Source organism: Giraffa tippelskirchi, chromosome 3 (assembly GCF_054371585.1).
Source record: "Giraffa tippelskirchi isolate mGirTip1 chromosome 3, T2T-mGirTip1v1.2.pri, whole genome shotgun sequence".
Taxonomy (NCBI): Eukaryota; Metazoa; Chordata; class Mammalia; order Artiodactyla; family Giraffidae; genus Giraffa; species Giraffa tippelskirchi.
The window spans coordinates 7540216-7564844 of record NC_137277.1 but is presented as its reverse complement, the minus strand read 5'-3'; the positions used below and the strand labels follow the sequence as shown (position 1 = coordinate 7564844).

The window sequence follows — 24629 nt, the reverse complement described above, 5'->3', positions numbered from 1 at the left end:
TTCACTTTGGAGCCCAGGTAGTGGTAGTTCCGCAGGAAAACCGGAAGGAAGAAGCTCACCGGCCTCGGAATCCCAGGTACCGCCCCCTTAGCAAAGGGGCGGTCAGGCAGCTCCTAGCAACGCGCCCAGCGGCCAACTGGACGCGGTGCACCAACTAACGGCCGCGGAGGGGCACCCTGGGAAGTGTGGTTCATTCCAGCGCCTCAGACTCCCTTAGCTCTAGCAGGTGAGCAGGTTTAGGACTACAACCCCCAGGATGCTTCGCGCCTCGCCTTTCTTCCGGAGGCCGGGCGACTAAGAGATTGGCGTCCGTAACGCTCCGAAGCGGGAGGCCTGACTGAACCCGGCTGGAGTGGAGCCTGGCCCCGCAGCTATGTCTGGGACACGTCCCAGGGACTGCGCCTTCGAGGGGAATGGCACGTAACCGGGGGCGGGGGGCGGGGAGCGTGGGGAGGATTTCAGGGGCTGGAAGGATCATAGGCTGCCCTCGGGATCGAGATGGGCTGGGCGCGAGGACCGAGGGGGTGACACCGGGAGGGCCCTAGCTAAGGGATCTTAAAACGCCTGGCACGGAGTTGGCTGTGCACAACGATGCGATGGTCCTTGTGGTCCTGGGGCCTTTGCAGCCTCCCTTAGAAATTCCCACGGTCTGCGAGGCTGGGACAGGATCACTGGGAAATGGGAGAGGCTCCTAGATGTGATAGGAGACAAAACACGTTGGGACTTGTAGGTCGTGAACACTGCCATTACAGAGAAGGAAAAACACAAGCATTCAGAGTGGCCCCTGTGCAGTAACCCCGCATTAACTTTGCATTCTAATAACAGGACAGGCTGGCACCAGACAACTAGAGCTGCCCACCTCCTATTACTTTCTTCCAAGCTGTGCCAAAGGTCAGTTTGGGTAACTTTTTGAGGAGCGGGCGGGCAAGAATGATAATTCTGGGAAAAACAGTTCACCACTAATGGAGTGAGTTGGATTTACAGTTAAAGGGGGAAATTTTCCACCGATAGTGAAAATACTATCAAGGAGTAACCAGCTTTCACATCCGTTCTGTGTGCTGATTGCTGCTGGGAAAGTAGTCTTGAGTGTTGCCTGGAAAGGTGTATTGATCACAGTGCCAGAGCCCCACCTCTTTTCTAAGATGGGGCCCTGCCATTTTCTGTATCCTCTTTCAGAATAAGGAATGACGACCACTGCACTTTTTTCAAATAATCTCCAAGCCTCGAAAAGTTACCCAGAACACTTTGCCTCTCATCTGAATCACCCACCATAAGGCATTTTTAATTAATGAAAATAGATTTTGACCTCTTGAATAGGTAAAGTGAGAGAAGGCTTTATCAGTCTTTTGCTCAAGCACTGTTAAATCCAAATTGTTTGTGAGCAGACACTTTATAATTTTCTTCATTAGGGAGGATGAGCCTGACAGGCAGAATTCCAGTGAGCTGGACAGCACTGTGAAGGAGCTAGAAGCAGCCCCCAGACCCTTGAGATGGTAAGCAGAATGCAGAGCAGTTCAGTTCAGTCACTCAGTCATGTCCGACTCCTTGTGACCCCATGTACTGCAGCACGCCAGGCTTCCCTGTCCATCACCAACTCCTGGACCTTACTCAAACTCATGTCCATTGAGTCGGTGATGCCATCCAACCATCTCATCCTCTGTCGTCCCCTTCTCCTCCTGCCTTCAATCTTTCCCAGAATCAGGGCCTTTTCTAATGAGTCAGTTCTTCACATCAGGTGGCCAAAGTATTGGAGTTTCAGCTTCAGTATCAGTCCTTCCAATGAATATTCAGGACTAATTTCCTTTAGGATGGACTGGTTGGATCTCCTTGCAGTCCAAGGGACTCTCAAGAGTCTTCTCCAACACCACAGAATGCAGAGCAGGTGTGTGAAAATGGGAGTCTATCCTCCCCCCTGCCTCCACCTCCAAGAGCTTGACTGCATGAAGTACTTTGGGGGCTGGGTGGCCCCAAAGAAGAGTGATGATTAGGAGCATGGATATCAAACTTTTTTTTTTTTTTAATCAGACTTATTAATGGGACTTCTCTGGCGGGTCCAGTGGTTAAGACTCCCTGCTTCCCAATGCAGGGGGCATGGGTTCGATCCCTGGTCCAGCAAGCTGTGTAGCACAGCATAAAAGAAAAGAAAAAAAAAAGCAACTTCTTATTAAATAGTAAGTGAGCATCTCTTTTGAGCCTCTGAATATCCATCTGGAAAGCATTTTTACATGTCTGTCACTGATACTGAACAGTCAAGGACATGGATTAGAGAAAAACGTTACATCCTGGGAGGGGTTGTGTGTGGCATCTGGAAATCTGGGGGGAGAGGAGAGACTTCCGCCCACTGGATGGGACCCACTGTGGCATCCACTGCTGGTTGAAGGTGGCCCTTTTCGTGCTCTGAATGAGTCTATTCTGAGAAACTCTGAGAAAACCATAAAGGGCATCTGTCCCCAAATGCCACTGGTGCTCTTTGTCCCCATCTTTGCAAAAGGCAAAACAATTCATTCTGCATTCTGGGTTTTAGTACACGTTCACTGTCTGATCGGAGAAGGCAATGGCACCCCACTCCAGTACTCTTGCCTGGGAAACCCCATTGACGGAGGAGCCTGGTAGGCTGCAGCCCATGGGGTCGCGAAGAGTCAGACACAACTGAGTGACTTCACTTTCACTTTTCACTTTCATGCACTGGAGGAGGAACTGGCAACCCACTCCAGTATTCTTGCCAGGAGAATCCCGGGGACGGGGGAGCCTGGTGGGCTGCCGTCTATGGGGTCGCACAGAGTCGGACACGACTGACACGACTTAGCTTCGCACTGTCTGATCTTGTTCATGGAATTTGTTTTTCCCTTTTTAGGCACCAAAAACCAAGAAAAGATTGAAAGGTGAGTGGGGATGAAACATCACCGATAAGCCAAAAATAATTCCCCCACCTTGGGTCCACATAATTTAGAAATGTCTGCCTGAATGTTCTCAGTGAATGTCTTTTTTTTTTTTTTAATATTTATTTGTGCCGAGTCTTCGTTTCGGCACTTGAGATCTTTAGTTGTAGGAACTAGTACCCTGGAAAACTCTATGGACAGAGGAGCCTGGCGGGCAACAAAGTCCATGGGGTCGCAAAAAATCAGACGTGACTGAGCATGCAGTCACTAGTTCCCTGACCAGGGACTGAATCCAGGCCCCCTCCGTTGGGAGCATGGCGTCTTAGCCACTGGGCCACTAGGGCAGGCCCTTGGTGTGAGTCTTGCTGTTTTCCCTGTAATCCCAAAGGCAGCTTGTGCTATCCTACGGAACTCCCTATGCTGCCTCACTGGCCCTAGGAGTAACTCAGAAATAAACAACAGATGGGACTCAGGAAAAAATCCTTTTTATTGGGCTCTGTATCCAGAAGTATCCAGGTGGGGTATCCTGGATAAGGTCTCAAGCTATGAGGCCCTAAAGGACCCTTCTTTCTTCCTGAAGTCACAGCGGCCCTTTTCTGTTCCAGACTCCATCGATGATGTCCTTGGTGACCTCCTGGGAGATGAGAGTAAGTGCCCCTTCCCCAGAACCCCCTGATTCAGGCTTGGTCTCTCTCTCTTTTATTAACTGAGATATAATTCACATAAAGTTCAGTCTTTTGTAAAGTGTACGATTCAGTGACATGTAGTATATTGACAGAGTTGTGCAGTCACCACCACAGCCGAATTTAGAACATTCTTGTCACCCCGTAAAGAAACTCCACACCATTAGCAGTCACTCCTCACTCTCCCCTCCCCCCACCCGTAGGCAGCCACTTACTTAACTCTTTCTCTATGAATTTGCCTTCTTTTACATTAAATGGAATCATACAGTATGAGGCTTTTGCATCCGGCTTCTTTTCACCTTCCACGTTTTCGAGGTTCATCTGCACTGTAACATTCTTCTCTTCATTCCTTTCCATGGCTGGACAATATTCCATTGTTCTATATGCCCCATTTTGTTTGGCCATTCATCAGTTGATGGATGTTTGGGTGGTTTCCACATTTCAGCTAGGCTGTTATAAATAATGCTGTTATGAACAACCATGTACAAGTTTTTGTATGGGCTTATGTGTTCAGTTCTTTCGGGTGTAAACTTAGGAGTTGAATTATGGGATTATATGATAACTCTATGTTTAACTTTTTGAAGACCCGCCAAACTATTTCCCACAGGAACTGTACCATTGTACATTCCCATCATCAGTGTAAGAGGGTTCCAATTTCTCCACATTCTTGCCAGTAATTGTTATTTTCTTTTTCATTATAGCAATCTTGGAGAAGGAAATGGCAACCCACTCCAGTATTCTTGCCTGGGAAATCCCATGGGCAGAGAGCCTGGCGGGCTACAGTCCATGAGGTCACAGAAGAATCGGACACAACTTAGCAACTACACAGTGACAACAAATAGCAATCTTAGTGGGTGTAAAGTTAAATCTCATTGTGATTTCTGTGGGCATTTCCCTAATGACTAATGATGACTAATGATCTTGAACATCTTTTCATGTGTTTCCTGGCCATTTATATCTTTGAAGAAAGGTCTATTCAGATCTTTACCCAGTTTTCAAACTGAGTTACTTGTCTTTTTATTGCTGAGTTTGTAAGAGTTATTTCTGTATTCTGGACACAAGTCCCTTACCCTGTGTGTCTGTGTCTGCTGCACCGAGAAACAGGGCTTTGGGGTCAGCAAATCGCACCAGCCACAGCATGGCTGAGATTCCCCCTACCCTGGCCCAGAAGCATGCACAAAGCACAAACCCACGGACAATGGAAGTGCGTTGTTTCGGCATTCCTGTTCAGGGGTGGGAGTAGCCTCTTGGTTTGGCACCAGTTGGGTTGACTTCCTGCTTGGAAATATATGATGCCCTCCTCCATTCAGGTTTTTAAGAGACCTGCCTCGAGGGTCAGTTTCCTCCCTCCAAAAAGGCCCCTCTCTCAGTAGGAAGATGTGGGAGACAGCTTGGTGGGCAACTTGCAGTCCTTTCCATTTCGACTCCAGTTCTTCGTGGCCGAATCACATCTTTTATTTTCTTTTTTTCAGCGACACCACCTGAGAAACCTGTTAAACTAACGTCACGTGCCAGAGACGCCCCAGGTGTAGCCCAGGCGCCCCCTCCCTCCAGGCCTAGACCAAAGTGAGCACATGGGACCGCTCGGGCATCCAAGCCCCATTTCAGGCCAAACACTCCTGCCCTGCCCCACCTTGCCACTCACGGTGGGTCCTACTTGTAGGGCCACAACCTTCCTGTCCTCCCTTCAGCTCCGGGGCAATGGAGGATCCTTGAAGAGCAGGAAGGGAATTGAACTGGAGGTCAGAGGTTCTGGCTTCTAGTCCTGTTTACTGTGTGACCTTGGGCAACTCCTGAAGCTCTCTGATCCTCTGTTTTCTTACCCTCAGAATAAGAGGATTGACCTAGATGCTTGACTCTCAAATTGATGACTCTCAGATTGTTCTTCTCAACTTTCCCCATGGTTGTGAGATAGGGAGGCATTTTGTGAGCGCTCCACTCTCCACCTTCATTTTAGCCCAAGTAGTTCTGTTTTTCTCTCTTACCTGTTGTTTTTAAAGGGACTCTACATTTTTAACAAACTTAAAAATCATTGCATTCAGTGACTTGTGAGATTCCATTCAGCAATTCTGTCCTTCTGGAGAAGAGTCTGTCTAGGTTCACTTGGCCCCTCTAAGCTCCTTCTCCTTCCTTGAATCATCTAGTGTCCTGGGGACCTTGGGGGTGGAGGTGTGGGTATAGACTCTGTTCCTTTGCAGGTCCCTCCTGGAAGACGATGCCTTCATCACCCGGGCAGGCCTGGCAGGAGCTGATGCCGAGGTGAGCCTGGCCCGTTCCCTCCTCATCACCAGCTCTGCTTACCCCCAGAGGCAGTGAGATGAGTGTTGTGTCCTAGGGGCTGCCCACAGAAGGTTTAGAAGTCCCCACAAAGCCAGTTTGTTCTCAAAACAGTACCCAAGGGCTGCCAGGTGGACTTAGAGCAAGTCCTTTTCATTCCTCCCGGTGAGATGAACTAGAAAGGAGAGCTCCGAGCAGCTGCTGGAGGCTCGGCGGTTGCCCTTCTAATGGCACTTCTCATGGTAAACTCCACGCTGTCTGATCACATGGAGGGAAAGTAGCCTAATTTGTTTTGTGATGACCGTGGACTTGCTTTTGGGAGGACCTGAAAGCAGCAGTGCTTTGTGGGTGTCCACAGCTGGGCAGGTTTGAATTCATATAACGCCTGAGCACCATGAGGGCAGAACCCTCCAAATCATACTCCTCCTCTCACCCAGCTCTGGTCCTGCCCTAACAGGAACCAGGTGAAAAGGGTCCTGAGCTTTGTTGGGCCTTGACCAGCATGTCTCTCCTTACCCTCCCGTCATGTAGGTTTCAGACATCTCTGATGCAGACCCGCAGGCTCTGCTGCAGGCCCTGAAGGTAAGGAAACAGCTTCGGGGAGATGGGCTGGGACATGATTTTACACCAAGCCTTCATTCTCCCTCTTGTTCCTTCATTTATTTATTAATTTATTCATTGGCTGCACTGAATGTGGGGTCTTAGATCCCTGACCAGGGATCAAACCCATACCCTTGCCTGCAGTGGAAGGCAGATTCTCACCCTCTGGACCCCCAGGGAAGTCCCAACCTTGGGGAACCTTAAACTCCAGGACCCTCCTGTTTCATTTCTGCTGCAAACAGCTTTGACATTTGCTAAGCTTTTGTGAGAAGCTGCTGAAAGCAGGTTTGAGGCTCCCTCCCATTCTCACATTGAGGCAGCAGCTGCTCATGAGGGCTGGTGGGAGTACCAGCCGAAGACCTTTCAGCTTATCTGAGACCGACTGTGTGGAGCCTTTGGGTTTTGGCCCCGCCTCTGTCCTTGTCCTGTGACCTTGTTGGGGTTGGTCCCCCACCCAAGTCCCCATCTGTCCCTTGTGGAAGTTGGAGGCAGCATCCTTACCAGGCTGCTCAGAGCCTGGGGGTGTTTAGCACCCACTGGCTAAGCACCTGTGGGGATTCCTTCCTCCTTCCTGCTTTTCCAGGACCTGGATGAAATGGATGCTGATCTCTTAGGTCTGAAGAAGTCAAATCTAGCTTCAAACAAAAGGCCTGCAAAGGGTTCTGGGAAAGAAGAGCCACCTAGTCCTCTTAAAACCGCTGGTGTGTTAACCGCCAATGAGAAAGGTGAGTAGGACATAGCTCCTTGAATGAGGAGACACTCTAGGGGTGTGGGAGATGCTTAGACAGAAGGCCTCGTGCCCTGTGGGTTTTCTCTGCCTGAGAGGAGGAGACCAGGAGCTCACTGTGTACCTGTGTGTTGGAGTGTTTATGGTTGGGGAGGGAGACAAGTTGAGCTTCCCCCCACTTCATCGGACTCCTGGAGAATCCATTTGAGTTAAAATTGGAGAATTTTGTGGTAACTTTTGCATCTCTCCAACCTATGTACCTGTTTGGAGCAACTTGTGAATAGAGGGCCTTAAGTCACTTCCAGACCGCATTTCCAGGCCAAAAGCCTGATTGAGATCCAGGGCAGTATAGACCTCTCCCACAGCTGTGTCCACGGCCACAAGCCCTCATCCACCAGATGGAAGTACACAGCAGTCCCCGTCACGGTGTGGCGGCGTGTAGGCCAGAAGAGACCTGGGCCTGTGACCTTGACTCCTCTTTGCTCCATGTAGGAGATGCCGTTCCCACCAAGAAGCTACCTCCATCTCCCTCCAGCTGTGGGCATCAGTACAGGAAGTTCTCCTTGGAAGGTACCACAGGCCCTGCAGTCATGCCTCTAGGATGCTTCAGTTTTGCTCACACATACTTGTTTGCCCGAGGGCTAGTCACTCTGTCTGTCAGATGTGGAGCAGACAGCTGGTGCTGTGTTCCTCATGAATTGAGGGAGGGACTAATTCTGCCCTGCTGGCTGGGATATTTGGGGACTTATTTGCACAAACTTGGAAGCCAGGGGTCAAACTGAAGATTATAAAGTGTGGGGGAAAGTCCCTTGCTTCATGCACTCTTCTCAAGCCTCAGGGATGTTCCTAGAAGGTTGGTGCAGACAGCAGAGCCTGGGGCAGTCACGCTGGAATGTGGGCCCTGGGGCCACTCTCCCTGCTCCCTCTCCCCTGGCCCAGTCTGCCGTGTATTGGAGCCCCGCTACCCCAGGCCCCCAGATGCCCAGCGCCTTGCATAGGTGTCAGAGCAGTTACAGCTCTCTGGTCAATAACTCCCCCAGTGCAGTACAGCGCTGGTTTTCCTGAACGTGACATATAGTCTTCCCTTTGCTTCCCCTTCTGCCTGTGAGACTCAGAAGACCCCCTGGCAGGACTTCTCTCTGATGATGAGGAAGGAATCCCCAAGAAGCTGCCCTCCACGGAGACGAAAACCTCTTCCAAAAAGAACCCAGCCCCGGTCAGAGATCACGGTAAGGAAGGCTTGTTACGTTCCCAGGGCTGCTGCAGTTGACTCACTGAACTTCCCAGTGCAGATCCAGAGACCCCACCAGGCAGGGACCAAAGGTCTCAGATCCTGGACCAAGAGGTCATCAGTCTCTGGGAAGAGGGAGGGGAGAGGGGATGGGCGCTCCCGGGAGTGGGGCTGGAGGAGTCGGGTGCCGGGGTGGGACCAGACACCACCGTGCCTGCTGTTCCACTCAAAGGTAGAGAAACGCCCCCTCAGCCCATTCAAACTGCACAGTGGAGGACCAGAAGGCTGAGGGCACTGTGCCCTGTGTTCTGTCTCTTAGGGCCCTCTATCCCTCTAACTGCTGGGGACACTCCAGTCCGAAAGAAGGAAAAGCTGCTCTTTGACGATGGGGACGACATCATGGCCACCCTGGGGTTTGGAGACAGCCCCAAGGCAGAGAGGAGGCAGGCAGGCGACCAGTAAGGGGCCCTGGGCGTGGAGAGTGCCACCAGGGAAAAGCGAGAGGGAGGGTACAGTGTGGCCCCCCCAGGAGCCCCTCATGCTCACATGTACCTGCCCCGTGTTCCGTCCTGCAGGGAAAGGCCCCTTCCTGCCCGCTCCAAGCTGGATGAGCTGCTGGGTCGGGGCCCTGCTGCCAAGCTCCTGGCCCGGCCAGGCACCGGCGAGCATAGGGAGTTCAAGCTGGACAAGAAGTACCAGCGGCCACAGGGTGAGGAGGCTTGTGGGGTGGGGGCGGAGGATCCCCAGAACAGGTTTTTACCAGGAGCCATAATAAGAAATAAGCTTTACATCATGACACACACACACGTTATATTATTCATGTTTATAACTGGGTCAAAAGTGTCAGAAAATAATCGTCTCCATGTTCAATTCTCTGTTGTTGTTTTTGTTTATATGTTCTTTGACTAATAAATTGGAGTAGGAAATGGCATCCCACTCCAGTATTCTTGCCTGGAAAATCTCAGGATTTTGCAGAAGAGCCTGGCAGGCTGCAGTCCATGGGGTCTCAAAGAGCTGGACATGACTGAGCAACTAAGCACTTTGACTACTAAATGTATCGGTTGTAACTTATTAGTTTCTCAACCTGCTAATAGGCAGCAGCTCACAGTTTGAAAGACGCGGCTCTGGCCAGCGTTGCTGTGTTCAGAGCATCGGCCTGCGGCTCGGAGTCCTTGTTGGGACACGCGAGCTCACCGGGCCTCACCAGCAGGGGTCGGGGCCGGGCTGCTCAGGTGCGCTTTTCACAGCTCGTGGTGATGTTCTGTGTGCTGGGACTAGAGGCATAGACAGACGCCCAGCCCCTCACCCGGCTTCCTCCACCTCCACGTCCCCATCACTCGTCTTACCTGTCAAGCTGCTGTGTCAGCCCTTTTCAAACCCAGCATTCTGCAGCATTCACAGAAGAGGTCGACTCCCCCTGCTCTAGATCACAGGTTCCTTCGTCCACAGACAAAGAAGACAGCTGGGGTGACGAGGACTTCACCTTTGGGGCATACCAGCCCACCGTGGGCTCCTCCGAGGGCCGGCAATCCCGCCGGCAGTCTGCCAGGTAAGCGCGGAGGCAGGCTGCCCGCTGAAAAAGCGGGGGCCCCCCTCGCCCCATCCCACCACCAGGCTTGTTTGGGAGGCAGTAGCCTCCATGGACGCCAAAGGAGGGGAGTAGCCAGTGCCCACCAGTCCAGGCCAAGGGGTTGGGACGGCCCCCCAGCAGGAGCGGACCCTGGATTCTGCTCCCAGCCTCCTTGGAAGAGTTAAGGAAGAGGTGGACTTGACTCAGCTGGAAGCCCCGGGGAACCGGAAACTGCTGTGACGTCAGCTGATCTCCTCTGTGAGGAACACCCAGACCAGGGGGAGCAAAGTGAACCTTGAGCAGCAGCTTCTCAGACGCAGCTCCCCGGAACCCAGCCCTGGGCTCTGCCTTGACCGTCCTAACAGTGGTCCTGTCCCAGTCGGCAACAAAATGTTAAGCTACTGGATGGACTTTTCTGAATTTGGAGATTTTTTTTTCTCCCAGTATATATTTTAAACTTTATATTTTGAAATAATTTCAAACTGACGGAAGAGTTGTGAGAAGAACTCCCTCCTACCTTTTCTCCAGGCTCCACGGTGTTAATGTTATGTCACGTCGGCTTTCTCAGCCTCTCTTTTCAGCTCAGTAACCTTGCACACATGTGTATCAACTCTTCCCTTAAACCTCGGAACCTGCTGCCACCTGCCAGTAACTCAGAGGGAAGTGAAAGACGCTCAGCTGTATCTGACTCTTTGTAACCCCATGGACTATACAGTCCATGGAATTCTCCAGGCCAAAATACTAGAGTGGGTAGCCTTTTCCTTCTCCGGGGGACCTTCCCAAACCAGGGATCGAACCCAGGTCTCCCACATTGCAGGCAGATTCTTTACCAGCTGAGCCACAAGAGACAATGGCCAAATCAATGAATGAGTGACGGATGACTATTGACGGAAAGCCTAGAAGTGCTTGACCTGGCTGACTTTTCTCTGGGTGTGTGCGCCCGTGATTGGTCCTGTTTGCTGCAGATTGATTTGTCCCTGGTTTTCGTGACTGAATCCAGGCGTTCTGCAGACCTCACTTGGCTTGCTGTGGCTCTGGCCGAGCAGGGCCCCAGGCATCCTGACACCTTAGTGTGGGCCCCCTAGTCCCCCTGAGCAGTGGAGGGAAAGGCCCGTCAGGGGCTCTTGGGACAGGCTGCTTGCCCTGCCTTAGACTCCCCTCTTCTCTGTCTTGAAGTAGGTTCTTAGACGGCGGCACAGACCCCAACGGAGAAGCGGGCTCCAGGCAGAGTACCCCAGCAGCCTCCAGCCCCACCCAGCCCAGGAGGGGAGGTGCCGACTGGCTGGGCCTCAAGGACCCCGGCTCTGACCTGCCCCCCGCCTCCCCAGGCAGGGAGGCTCAGAGGGGCCCCACTCCTGCGAGCCAGCATTCCGCCCCTGTCCACCACTCTGCCCCAGCTGGGCCGCCCTCCTCCCTGGGGGCAAAACCACCCACCAAGGGTACCGGCCCTCTTGCCAAAGGCAGCCAGGCTGCTGAGGCAGGAGCATCTGAGGAGGACGAAGACGGGGACTGGCTGAGCCACGCCCTGTCCCGGAAGAAGTCCCAAGGTCTGGCCAGAGAGGAGCGCGCCGTGGCCTCTGAGGGCCAGCCCTTGGCGGGGGCAGCCGACTGGCCCCCTTCCCGCAGGTAGGGCCTAGGCTGCTGTCTCCCTGGAGGGAGGACTTGCCACCTCGGCACCTCAGACAGGAGCACCCCCAGTGTGCTGACTGTGGGCAGAGTGCAGTCTCTTAGCCCTGCTTCTCCCCCTCTCTGGGTGCTGGGAGAGTGTCTGGCTCCCGCACTTCGGGAGCTGGGGGGCTGCTGACGCTCACACCCTGCTGCTGCAGGGCCAGGTGCTGGCCTGGTTGGGCAGGAGACCCAGGGTGCCCTCGTGGGGATCACACAGCCTTCCTGGTGCCTCTGAGCAGGTCTCTGTCCACAGCGCCCCTGGGCTGGCAAGACACCCAGTGTCCAGTGACTCTGCCGACCAAGCTAAAGCAGGCAACACGTGTGGGGAGTCACTCATGCTCTTAGGGAGTGTTCGAGAAGACAGTGGCTACCAGAGGGCTCCTGGGGGAGGCTGTGGAATGTAGGGGAGGACAGGGAGCGGCCCCAGAAGGGGTTGGAGGAGCCGGGACCATCCAGAGGAAGCTCTGCGGCCAGAGCAGAGAGGAGGCGAGGTGGGCAGTTGTGTGACAGGCTGGGGATGTCACCCTGCCCTGGAGTTGAGTAAGTGAGGAGGGCGGTTTGGACCTGAACCCGAAACCAAAGGGAAGGGAAAGCTTCCTCATTGGCCCCAAGAGCCAAGAACAGAGAGGGAAGAGCGGATGGAGACGAGAGGAACCACGGGGCACTGGAGCCGGTGGGCGAGTGACCAGGGCCTCAGTGGACGCTGCGGGAGTGGCATGGTGCCCGTGCGAGTCCACAGCTGCTACTTAGATGTTACCAGGCAGTTGCCCCCGGGAGGACTGCAGAAGGCCAGGGGCTCGGACCGGGAGGAGAATTCCCATGATGGGATAGTGGTAACAGGAGGAAGGTGGAGGGGGTTGGGAAGAAGGGCGGCCATGCAGCTTCCCTCCTGGGCTTTGTCCCAGCCTGCCCTTGTCCAGCCTAACCCGGACCTTCTCCTGCCTTCATATTAACAATTGCTTTCTCAGTCAGCCTGCTGCCAGCACCCAAGGGCTCGAGCCAGCAGCCGCCGGGGAGATCCCAGGAACAGCAACGCAGGGGCCATGGTGCCCATCTGCTACCTCTGGGTACGTCCAGTCTGAGGCGGGGCTGCAGGCGGGTGAGGCGCAGTGGGCTGACCTGAGCCCCCGTCCCTAGAATAGCGGGTGGCTGTGCTGGGCTCCACGTGGTCAGTGTGGTGTATGGGATCCGAGACCACCCACAAGACCCACTGAGTCAGGGGACCTGAAGCCAGATCCTCGTCCCCTTTTCCAGCTGGGACCCCACTCTTAGTAAACTACCAGCCTTCAGGCCTTTCCAGTCTATGACTTGACCCTGGCCTTCGCCTTTCCTGCCAGACCAGCCCTCCCCTTCTCCCTGTATCCTTCACAGCAGGCTGCTCACCTTGCCACCCCCTCCCTGTGTCCACAGGTCCCCCGTGGCTTGGAACAAGGCCACCTTGGCCTTCCATGCAGGTGACCCAAAGAGGGGAAGAGCCCCTGGAGACCACTCTGGCACCGGTGTGTGTTCTGCTTTGTTCGGGAGGTTAACTCTGGGTGGAGGAGAGGCACTGAAATCTTCCTTCGGGGGTCCCTGCAGACAGACTAGACTGCGGGCCTCCCTGCGCCGCCTCATTTCTGTGCTGTTGACTTTTCAGAGCCTGCAGTTGTTTTCCCGAGTTCCCAGGAACCCTCAGGCCCTTCTGTACCTGCTCAGGTAGGGAGGGTGAACAAACAGGTGGGCCTGTGGGGCAGTTCTCCTGTGCTCAGAGGCAGCACCTGCCAAACCACCAGGAGGAGCGCTTTGTCCTCTCAGCGGGCTCCCCAGGCTCCCCACCAGCACTCGCCTGCCTCTCCCAGGCAGGGCTGGGTGCTCACTTGCCGGCACCAGTGGAGAATTGAGGTGGCCCTGAGGTGGAGGCAGCTGAGAATGCTTCATTCAGAGCGCAGGGCTCAGCTGTCCTGCTGCTCCGTCTAGAAAACCTCCTCCACTGCCGTCCTCCCACGTTGCCCAGGTGCAATAGCACCTGTGACCTCCAGGCCCAAGGAGGCCTGGCCCCACAGGAGCACCTCCCCGGAAACCTGGAAGCACCTCTGCGATGGTGGGTGGGTGGTGGTAAGCCTACAGGACACAGAGCATCGCTCTGCATTGGGACTTCAGGCCTGACATCAGGGCCGGGGTTACCACCTTCTGTTGTAGCTGGGACTCTGGGAACCGGCTGTTTATCTGGAACCCCTGCTGGGAGGATGTTGTTCTGAGGGCATGGAGGAGATTCATTTTCCCCAACCTGACCTGAGAGGAGAAGGACAGGGACCATATGACCCTCCAGGCCTCATCCTTGGCCTCTGGGTGTCATGACCCTGTCCCTGTCTTCAGCCACAGGTCAGGTGCGGAGCCTGGCAGGTCAGAGGTGAGCTTATCTGGGCCCCTGTCCCCTACCTAATGGGGCACGTCCCTCCCCCTCTTCTCCAGTCCCTGCTCCCGGAGTCCCTGGCCCAGAGCCTGCTGCCCGGCCCCGAGTACCAGCAGCAGCTCCTGGTGGCACAGGCTCAGCTTCAGAGCGGCACTGCCGAGCTCCAGGCCAACCTCCTGCAGAGTCAGGCCCGGCTGGTGGAGCTTGAGGCCCAGGTGAGGGGTAGAGGGGCAGTGGCTTCTAGGGCAGGGCTGGTGGGAGGGTGTGCTGTGAGGGCTGGACGTCTTCCCCAGGCAGCCTGAGGGACTCTCCACGCCGTCTCCCTCCCTCCACGCCACGGCCCAGGTGCGGAAGCTGGAGCTGGAGCGGACCCAGCACAAGCTGCTGCTGGACAGTTTGCAGCAGCGGCACCAGGCAGACCTGGAGCTCATCGAGCGTGCTCAGAGGTACCCCGCTCCTCCAGCCCAGGCTGCCCGTGGCTCAGGGCCAGCCCCAGCTTGGGCGCCCCGAGGGGCCCTCCGGATGGCCACCCTCCCCTCCTGAGCCTCACGGTTGGGTGTTCTGTTGGCAGGAGCCGTGTCAAGGTGCTAGAAACATCGTACCAGCAACGGGAAGAGCGGCTGCGGAGAGAGAACGAGGAGCTGTCTGCCCAGTATCTGTCGCGCTGCCAGGAGGCTGAGCAGGCCCGCGCTGAACTCGCAGCCCAGCACCAGCGGCGCTTGGCAGCCGCCATGCAGGAGAAAGACCAGGAGATGGAGCGGCTCCGGGAGCTGCAGCGGTGAGAAGGGGGCCGGGGGCTGACTTCAGGGGTGGCCAGAGGAAGCCAATTGCCCTGAGACCCCAAGCCATGGGCTCAGCAGCCTCTGTACAAAGGCTTGACCCCTTCCCTTCTAGATGAGGACTGAGAACTGAGGCCAACCTCACTGACCCATCTCATGCACCCCCCCATCCCTAGTGGGGATCCCCCCACTCCTTCAGAGTAGTGAGGGCATCTCAACAGGGCCCGAGGTCACTGGCTATTCAGGCAGGGCCTGGCAGCAGCAAGCAACCCAAGCGCTAATTAAGCACAGGCTAACCAACCCATCAGCCGGACCACTCGAGCCCTGGAAAAGGTTGTGCCTGGCGTGTGGATCTGATTCCCTTTCCAGAGGAGAGCGAAACTAAAGAAAAGGCACATGAGGGGGTCGGCCCAGGTGGGCTGAGTCGGCCTTTCCCCACGGCTCAGATTGGCCAGACACGAAAGGGTTGTCGGGCCCGCCTGTCAGGTGTCCTTGGCTGAATAACAAGGAATCTGCCCCCAGAGAGAGGATGTGGCATCCAGGTACCAAGACAGATAAGAAGGCGGAGGAGCCAGGGAAATGGAGGCAGTGCCTGGGGCCTGGGAGGAGAGGCCATGGAGCACTGACCACCCAGAGCAGCCCCGTCCCGGATGGAGCTGCCCAGGGGGGTGTTCACTGCACCGCCCTCCCCACCGTCCCCCAGGGCCTCCATCCTGGAGATGCGCAAGGACCACGAGGAGCAGCTGCAGCGGCTGAAGCTGCTGAAGGACCGGGAGATCGACGCCGTGACCAGCGCCACCTCTCACACGCGGTAGGCTTGCCATCAGGCTCTGCTTCCCCAGCGGGGCGGGGCCACGGGCCCCAGGCCTTCATGACCCAAGCCCCGCCCCCCGCCCCCCAGGTCCCTGAACAGCATCATCGAGCAGATGGAGAAGTTCTCCAGCAGCCTGCGCGAGCTGTCCTCCCGCGTGGAGGCCTCACACCTCAGCACGTCCCAGGAGCGGGAGCTGGGGATCCGGCAGCAGGACAAACAGCTCCAAGGTACTGAGGCCCCGGGCTCCTCCGTCCCGTCCCCGCCGACAGGAAGGCAGGCGGGCAGTGAGCACCCTGTGGGCTGCCCCCAGCGCTGCAGGAGAGGCTGAGCCGGCAGCAGCGGGACATGGAGGAAGAGCGTAGCCGGCTCCAGGAGGGCATTGGGAAGATGGAGGCACGCCTCGGTGAGCAGAGCCGGCTGCTGGAGCAGGTGGGGCCCGTCCTCCTGCCCCTCCTGCGAGGTCTGTCTCCCCGGCACTGGGCAGCTGTACTCTGCCCTGGCCTCCTCGGCGCTTTTCTTTGTCTTTGTCTCTCCTGCCCCTTCCTGCCCCTGCAGGGGCTCCCACCTCCCCAACCTCCAGAAGCGCCCCCACCCCACCCCGTCCAGCCCCTACCCACTCATCACTGATGCCATCGCTGATGTGACTTTGGGAGAAATGCTCTTGTCTTCTGAGCTGTCTTTAAACTCCCTTCATCTCTTCCATCTATAAGAGCAGGCTTTGTGCTTTAAAAAATCATGCCCTTTTGTGCTTGTTTCAGCAGCACGTGTGCTAAAATTGGAACAATATAGACAAGATTAGAATGGCCCAGTGCAAGGACAGGGAAATTGGTGAAGGGTTTCTTTCATAATCTAATAAGTGATGAAAACAATTGGCTGTACTTGTGAGAAAAAAAAACTCGCATTGACCCCTACCTTACACCAAACAAAACAAGCAATTCCTGAGTGAATTGATACAGTAAATATTTGATGAATTCAGGAATAGTAATAACCTTTTCTTTTTTTGTATGAAGTTCTAAGATGGTAATGTTTCATTGAAAAAATTAAACTAACTGGCAACAATAAAGAAAAATTATCCTGTAGCCTGAGATGGCCACTGATGACATCACAGATATCCTGTAGACCTGTCAGAATGTGGACACAGATGATTTTATATCATGAACCATGTTTATTCAGCCCTTTCGGCGCTTTATGCAGTGCCTGCCTCACACCAGTCCCCAGGCTCCTTCCCATGTTTACTGCTCAGGAAAGGAGGTGTTTGTGGCATAGCATGGGAAAAGCCAGATGAGGATGGTTTGCTCAGCTCCCCAGGGAGCATTCACGCCTGTCTGGGGAGCAGGTGGAGCCTCCAGGGGCCGGAGCGCTCAACCCTGACCCTGCCGGGCCCGCAGGAACGCTGGCGGGTGCACGCCGAGCAGTCCAAGGCCGAGTCGGCACAGCGCGCTCTGGAGGAGCAGAGGAAGGTCATGGTCCAGCAGATAGCCATGGAGCGGGAGGAGCTGGAGAGGGCCAAGGTGAGTCCAGCACCACGTTGGGATCCATCCCTGCCATCAGGCCCAGGGATGCTCACCGGGGCCCTCGCGCCCTCGCACCCTCACCCCAGAGTGCCTTGCTGGAGGAGCAGAAGTCCGTCATGCACAAGTGCGGGGAGGAGCGGCGGCGCCTGGCGGCCGAGTGGGCCGAGTTCTTCGCACAGCAGAAGCTGTGTAAGGAGCGGGCCGAACGCGAGGCGGAGCGGGCGCTGCAGGTGGACACCCAGCGGGAGGGCACCCTCGTCAGCCTGGCCAAGGTAGGACCCCGCGCAGCCCTGCCCCTCTCCCCACCCTGGCCCTCACGGTCTGCTCCTCCACAGGATGATCAGCTTAGGAAACCAGGCAGCAGTAACAAGAGTATAGGAATTAAAACAACCACAATCATCATATCATAGTAACAACTTGCTTTTAGCATCCTGGTGCTTTATACTCATTTTTTTTTTTAATCCTCATCACGTTCCCATGACTTAGATATTCAAGAAATGAAGAAATGGATTCAGAGAAATTGAGCCCAGAGTTTGGCCCCAGGTCTCCCACCACCTCCTCCCAGAGTCAGGGTGGATTTCAGCCCCAGCAATGAGGCAGGGTGACCTGCAGGTCCCCAGAGCCCAGTTCAACTTCAGGAAGGAGAATGCAGCCAGGCTTTGCCATCTCCAGGAGCAGGCAGAACTGAAGATCAGGGCCAGTGAGCTCCGGGCCAAAGAGGACCAGCTGGCAGTCGAGAGGGAGGCCCTGGAGCGGGAGCGGCAGGAGCTGCGTCTGGAGAAGGAGAGAGTCAGCGCCGCTGCCCAGCGCATCAGGCTGCGCGCTGAGGAGGTGGAGAGCATGAGCCAGGTGCCGCGGTGCAGCTGGGGTGTGTCGGGGGGCCGGTGGCGCGCTGACCTCCGCCAGCCCAGCTGACCCAGGCGGGCTCCCCGCAGGTGGCCTCAAAGAAGTACGAGGAGGGGGAGCGGGCCCTGCGCGAGGCCCGGCAGGTGCAGTCGGAGCAGCAGGCCCGGCTGCAGCTGGTGCAGGAACAGCAGGAGCGGCTGCGGCAGCAGGAGCGCCACATGCACCAGGCAAGGCGCCTCCCAGAGGCTCTGCCCCCAGCACCCCTCCCCCTGGTACCCCTCCCTGGCACCCCCTCCCCCGGCATCCCTCCCCCAGCACCCCTCCCTCGGCACCCCTCCCTCGGCACCCCCTCCCCTGGCACCCCTCCCCGGGTCCCCTCCCCAGCAGCCCTCCCCCCCGGCACCCCTCCCCCCTCCCCCAGCACCCCTCCCTCGGCACCCCCTCCCCTGGCCCCCTCCCCAGCAGCCCTCCCCCCAGCACCCCTCCCCCTCCCCCACAGCCCCTCCCCCAGCACTCCTCCCCCAGTACCCCCTCCCCAGCCTTCTGCCCTCACTGTGGTGTCCTCTCTGGGGCCCGGGACAGGAGCATCTGAGTCTGGCCCAACAGCGGCTGCAGCTGGATCGTGTCCGACAGGACCTGCCCTCCAGGGCCCAGGACCCTGCAGCCTCTGGCCTGAGTGGTAATGGTAAGTAACTCCGGGAGGAGGGGACATCGGCTCAGCCTGCCCACTGGGTAGAGCATGCCAGCAACATCCTGCCCAGCCTCCTGTGTGCTCAAGATTGGAGGCAGCTGAGTTTGTTTTTTTAAAACCTAAGTTAGTTATTTTTATTTCATTTATTATTATTTTTTATTTTGGCTCTGCTGGGTCTTTGTGACAGCGCACAGGCTTAGTCGACCTGTGGCATGTGGGATCTTCCCGGACCAGGGATGAAAACCACGTCTCCTGAATTGGAAGGCAGATTCTTGACCACTGGACCACCAGGGAAGTCCGCAGCTTAGTTTTAAAGTCATCTTGTTTTTTTTATGCTAGTAATGCATGTTATAGAAAAATAGGTCAAAAATAGAAGAAGGGAAACTAGTGTTTAAAATACTTCCCTCAGGACTTCCCTGGCAGCCCAGTGTACCAAGACTCCAAGCTCCCAATGCAGGGGGCCCGGGTTGAAACCCTGGTTGGGGAGCTAGATCTCGTGTTCTGCAAATAAGACTCAGCACAGCCAAGTTAAGTTTTAAAACGGACCATGCTTATATTAAAAAAAAAAAAACAACTACCTTCAACCCCAGTCTCTAGAACCACTTTATAAACATTTTGGTACATAATATTCTAGACTGTTGTGTGTATATTTTTAAAAGCAAAATTGAGTTCTTGAGGCGCTAGCCCACACCCCCTTTGCCTGGCAAAGATTAGCCACTCTTTCTCCTCCATAAAAAAAAAAAAAATGAGATTGCATCATATATTGTTTTGTACCTTTATTTTTTCCATTCAGAAATATTCAGATGGAACATATTTTCATGTCAGTAATTAAACATTTAACTTAACTCTTAATCCACACAATTTGCCATTATGAGTTGTCCTATATTTTTACTAATTTCCTACTGAGTGATTTTTTTTTTTTTTGTCGAAAAGGTAACTAGCACTTCAGTGGAAATCTTTGTATAATACATACATCTCTCCCCGATTATTTCCCTTGAATAAATTTTAAGAATTGGACTTAGCAGCTGAGATCCCAAGAGCATTTTCCAAGGCTTTTGAAAGCTGGATGTGCCTGGAAGGTCGGTCCGGTCACACCCACCCGCAGCGCTGAGAAGGCCCCAGGAACCAGCTGTGACTGTCCTGGTCTCCCACCATGCTGCCCATTGACCCTGTCCTCTGCCTTTCAGCCACTGTGGCACCTGCCGCCGCCGTTCCTTGGCGTAGCCAACCGTCGGTCGGCCTGGGTCCCTCACACCTCTACGCCAAGCTGGTGCTGCTGAAACACACAGCTGAGCAGGTAAGCGTCCCAGAGCAGAGGCCACCTAGGCCCACCCACTGCCCCTGGACTCAGGGCTCCTCGTGTTCACAGTAAGAAGCTCAGCCAGAGGCAGGAGAGAGCATGGCCTGGCCCTGGGGAGGGCCGAGCCCATGCCCCTCCTGGCGGAGAGCAGCCCGGCAGGTAAAGGACAGACCTCGCAGACGCTCACAGTGTCACTGAGGGAGCATTTCCTACCCGCCAGCCTCTGCGCTGTGCCTTGTAAGCGTTCCCCCTCCCACAGCCCTCCCTGGCAGGTACTGTCATTTTCTCCAGTTTGCAGACAGGCCGAGAGGGGCCATGTCATGTGCTGATACATGGCCTCCCCTGGAGGGAGAGCTGGTGCGTTCCCTGCCCCACCCCCACAGATTCCAGAGCCAGGCAGAGGCAGGACGTCAGCCGGGAGAGGACTGATCCACTGACCCCAAGGGTCCCCTCATGCCCAGCCCAGTGATCCGCGTCCCTGTCCACAGAAGCGGGTGCAGGAGGGACCCAGAGGGCAACTGCTCACCCAGCTCTGCCTTTCAGGACCGTGACTTTCTGGAGAACGAACAGTTCTTCCTGGAGACCCTGAAGAAAGCCTCCTACAACATGGCGTCCCACTCGGGCTGAAGGCCCAGCTGCCTCCTCAGCAGAGGCCTCAGACCCTGGAACTGACCTGCTGGCCGCCAGCTTGAAGCAGGGGCGCCTAGGAGAGCCCCTCGATGCCCAGGGCCTAATTACAGCTCTTCCTGTGGACAGGGTGCCGGCGGGTTCTTTGCGAGCCCTCCAGCCCATGGCTGAGGCAGGTGGGTGCACCCAGGCCTCTCAGACACCCCAGGAGGCAGCGGCCTCTGGGGAGACGCCGTGCGGAGAGCACGCAGCCCCACAACACTGTCAGCGGCAGCTGTGGTTCTGCTCCCCACAGACTTCCAGCTCAGGACCCAGTGTCTGACTGGGCTCTGTGGACCCTCAGCCCGTGGATGGTTTTAGAATCTTTTCACCTGGGCCTCTCCTGAGGCAGGGGGCTTCTCCACTCCCTTGCCACAAGGAATGGCCGACAGAGAGCATGGAGTCTCCCTGCTGATGAGGATGTAGAGCCAGGCCACACGTGTTACAGGACCTTCTGGCCTCCTGGCTGATGAGGTGGGGGTGCCGCAGGGGCAAGGAGGGCGCCGTGCCCGGCGCTTTTACCTCGAGCTCTGACGTGCTCTTGGGGCTCAGCCAGCCCGTCCTGCTCTCAGGCTGGCACACAAAACCTGCGCCTCGTTCCCAGCTGTCAGGGCAACCGACTCACTGGCACAGACCCTGGGCTCATCAGCTTCTAATACACTCCCCAGAGGGTGACAGGGTGCGGGGAAAGACGGAAGGCTTTTCTCCATGCTGTTCACTGGCTGCAGAACCCCAGCGGGTGGGAACGAAGATGACAGAGCAAGCCCCTGCTTGTATCCTGGGAGAATACAGAGCACCGGAGGACGGGAGGGGCCGCACCCGAATGCTGCCCGAGGTGGGGGGTTTTGCCCTTCTCCATGTACGGGCAATGGGCCAAAGCCTTCCAGAGGGGCACCAGGAGAGGGGTGAGGTGGTTGGTAGTTGTCTGCTGCAGACCCAAGGACTCAACTAATAAAAGCGCAGTTACCAGAACTTCCCTGACAGTCTAGTGGTTAAGACTCCATACTTCTACTGCAAGATGCGCAGGTTTGATTCCTGGTTGGGGAAAAAGAAAAATCAGCAGTTACCTCGAGAGCGGCTTCTCTCACCTCCCATCAGAGAGGACCGTCAGAGGAGCAGGAAAGTGGAGGAGGGCAGTGCCGAGGGGGTCGTGAGTGGGCCCAGCCTCCAGCAGGATCTCATGTATTTACAACCTTCTTCCTGGACCCACTGAACTGCTGTATCCTTCATGACTAGGTTCATTGAATTTGCCACAGCTCATCAGAGTTGGAATCTATTTATCAGAAATGTTTGTTCTGTAGGGCTGTTATTTGCTCTAAAACTGACCATGGCTGGGACCCTTCAGCTGCCCCCGCTCTCCTGGCTGGTTCACAGGCCAGAGGAGGGTGTGATTATCACCCCTACTTCACAGATGAAGGGACTGAGACTTGGAGGTTAAATAACCTGCCCAAGGCAGCAGCAAACAGCCAGACCTGGGTTTGAGCTGTGCTTGGGCAGGTTCCAAAGCCCAGGGTGCTAAGCCACATCACAGCTGCCTCCTAGAAAAGTGTGCTGCACCCAGAGTGAAGTAGAAGACCCTGCTCTGCTGGGGGGGCGGGTGCCCACACCAAGGAGGGAAGCATCCATGTCCCATTAAAAGCCTTGCTGAAGCTTGGAATTCAGTCCTCTCAACACTCTTAATGAGTTCCCACCTGTGTGGTGAGCTGGGGGCGTGGCTTAAGGTTGGGCATGGCCTAGGAGAAGCTGGCATTTAAGCAAGCACTTGACAGATACAAGGATGATCACAGGTGATGACACGTTGGAGGCTGTGCAGAAGCCCACAGCGAATGAGCTTAGAATTAGGGGGCAGGTCGATAAGGCTCTGAATACCTTGTTAAAGTTTGAGCTTGTACCTCCAGGGCAATGGGTATTCATTGAAGGATTTAAAACAGGGTGGAACCATATTTGTGGGATTTTTTAATTAATTCTTTGACTGTGCCGCTGGGTCTTCAGTCGTGGTTCATGGGCTTCTCACTGCAGTGGCTGCTTTTGTTGCCCAGCCCGGGCTCCAGGGCGCAGGCTTAGTGGTTGTGGTGCACAGGCTTAGTCGCCCCATGGCATGTGGCAGCCTCCCAGATCAGAGATGGAACCCGTGTCCCCTGCACTGGCAGGCGGATTCCCAACCGCTGGACCACCAGGGAAATCCGACCATATTTGTGTTTTAGAAAACCTACTGTGGCTGTTGGTGGAGACCAGACTGACCAGGGCCGGCAAGAGTGGGGACAGGAAAGCATGGCACTGGGGAACCTCTGGTGTCTGACATGGAGGGTCACGAAGGAAAATATGTCAAGGAAGACTCCCAGGTTCCTGGCCTGGGCAATTGGGTGCCCATGAAACAGCCACATGGAGATGTTCCACGGGCACTGAGTCATGATGACCCTTTACACAGTGCCTGAAACTGCTCTGAATCACCGTCCCCGGCATTAAGGTGTGGCAGGTGGCGTACTCATCCCCTTTTCATTAACATTCTCCTAGGCCACAGGCAAGAGGAGGCTGCTCACAGGAGTGTTATGTATGTATCTGCTGATCTTTGTTTTTCCCTTCAAAGTGATAAACGACACCTCAAGGTCATAACCTAGATGGTCTCTGTAGAGAGAGAAATATTGGTAGAAAGTAACCATGATAAAAACACTGGTGGGGCTAACACTTCCGGTTTCAAGAATTATTCATGTTTATTATTTGCTTCAAGTTGACACAAGTGGGAATCGCTGCTTGGGCATTTGAATTATATCCCAGCAAGCCCCCCTTTTAGAAGGTTCTAGGACAGTGAGAGAATGGAATGTTTTTCAAAAGTAAGGAATACTTGGAACTACCCTGTTGGTCCAGTGGTTAAGACTCCCAGCTTCCACTGCAGGGGGCATGAGTTTGATCCCTGGTCGGGGAACTAAGATCCTGCACGCTGTGAGGTGTGGCCAAAAAAAAAAACAGCTACAGAATTAAATAATCTTTTAAAAGAAAGTAAGGCATAATGGAGAAACAGGAGCAACCTGATTGACCAGCAAGCTCTGTGCCTCTGCCTCTGGAGGTCCCATAAGTCTTCAATTCTAGAGTGGCGGGCTGGGGGTGGGGTTGGGGGTTAGAGGCCAGCAGAAGAGGATTCAGAGCAAAAGTGAAAGATAAAATAGCAAAGGAGCCAGGTGTAAACATGCAGGACGTTAAAGTCGGAACCCCTGTGCTCCTGGCCTGAGGCACTGTCCTGGTCTGTTTACAGCCTTTGGCTCTGCTGTTGATCAGCAGGATTTCACAAATTAATAAGCAATGACTCCTTCGGGGCAGAACTGGGTCTTACTGGCCTTAACATATAGCAGCTGTGCACTGATGGGTGCACTGGCATTGATGGTGAGTTCAGCTGTTTGGCTGCTGTTGATGAAAACCAAATTCAAGGTGTGGCCACTTGCTGCTGGATGAAGAGACCCCTCACATCATTTCTGTGAATGTGAGGGTCAAGCTTCTGCTAGTACCGGAGCAACTGAATGCGTCACCAACCCTGGTTGGGACATCAGAGAAGCCTTCCTGGAGGGACCACTTCACCGGATCTAGGAGGTAACTTAGCAACAGGGGGAAAGGTAAGGAGGGCAAGGCAGAAGGATCAGCACATACAAAGGTCCTGTGCAGGGGGAGAAAAGTGCTAACTAATTGAAAAATGTGACAGCAAGTCCCTGCAAAAACGTGTTCCCTTACCAAGTTTATAATTAATCTCAGTCCAAAACTTTATTCCCTTTCCTTTACCTTCTGACCTCAATCCTGTGCTAACTGGGCACTAATCAAACAGAATCAGATGACTAAAACTGCTGCTGTTGATAACATAGTTAATATACTAAGATTGCTACTATAGATATCACCATTAATGTGCAAACTTTGCTGTTTCTCCAGGACAAGATGAGGTAACAGACCCCCTCAAGCCATGCACCACCTGGCTAGAGTCGTAAACCAGAAACATCCAGATACCCAAA

The 24629-nt window shown here is 55.0% G+C and overlaps 1 protein-coding gene and 1 non-coding gene across 51 annotated transcripts; both read left to right on the top strand.

Annotated features, from left to right (window-relative positions):
* The first annotated feature begins 81 nt into the window (after positions 1–81).
* Positions 82–24508, top strand: FBF1 (Fas binding factor 1). Of its 50 annotated transcripts, none has more exons than XR_014078425.1 (32): positions 82–226; positions 826–891; positions 1177–1317; positions 1410–1493; positions 2855–2882; positions 3485–3526; positions 5035–5128; positions 5761–5821; positions 6371–6421; positions 7023–7164; positions 7659–7736; positions 8276–8395; positions 8717–8855; positions 8973–9106; positions 9847–9946; positions 11147–11593; positions 12604–12702; positions 13046–13134; positions 13272–13330; positions 14087–14242; positions 14373–14473; positions 14599–14805; positions 15510–15617; positions 15708–15847; positions 15931–16023; positions 17009–17131; positions 17221–17406; positions 17807–17983; positions 18070–18207; positions 18563–18665; positions 19859–19968; positions 20515–21609. XR_014078425.1 is itself a non-coding variant. In XM_081575358.1 (32 exons), exons 4-32 carry the CDS (start codon positions 1491–1493, stop codon positions 20596–20598), a joined length of 3438 nt encoding a protein of 1145 aa, XP_081431484.1. In that variant the 5' UTR covers positions 82–226; positions 826–891; positions 1177–1317; positions 1410–1490; the 3' UTR covers positions 20599–21609. The 50 variants fall into 50 exon arrangements, 39 of the variants coding, with proteins under 39 accessions (XP_081431484.1, XP_081431478.1, XP_081431507.1 ...); XM_081575358.1 differs by having other exon boundaries at positions 15931–16049; XM_081575352.1 differs by having other exon boundaries at positions 11144–11593; positions 15931–16049.
* LOC145543938 (U6 spliceosomal RNA) lies at positions 16366–16468 on the top strand. Its single transcript, XR_014081176.1, has one exon. It is a non-coding gene; the product is annotated as a U6 spliceosomal RNA (small nuclear RNA).
* Positions 24509–24629: the final 121 nt, after the last annotated feature.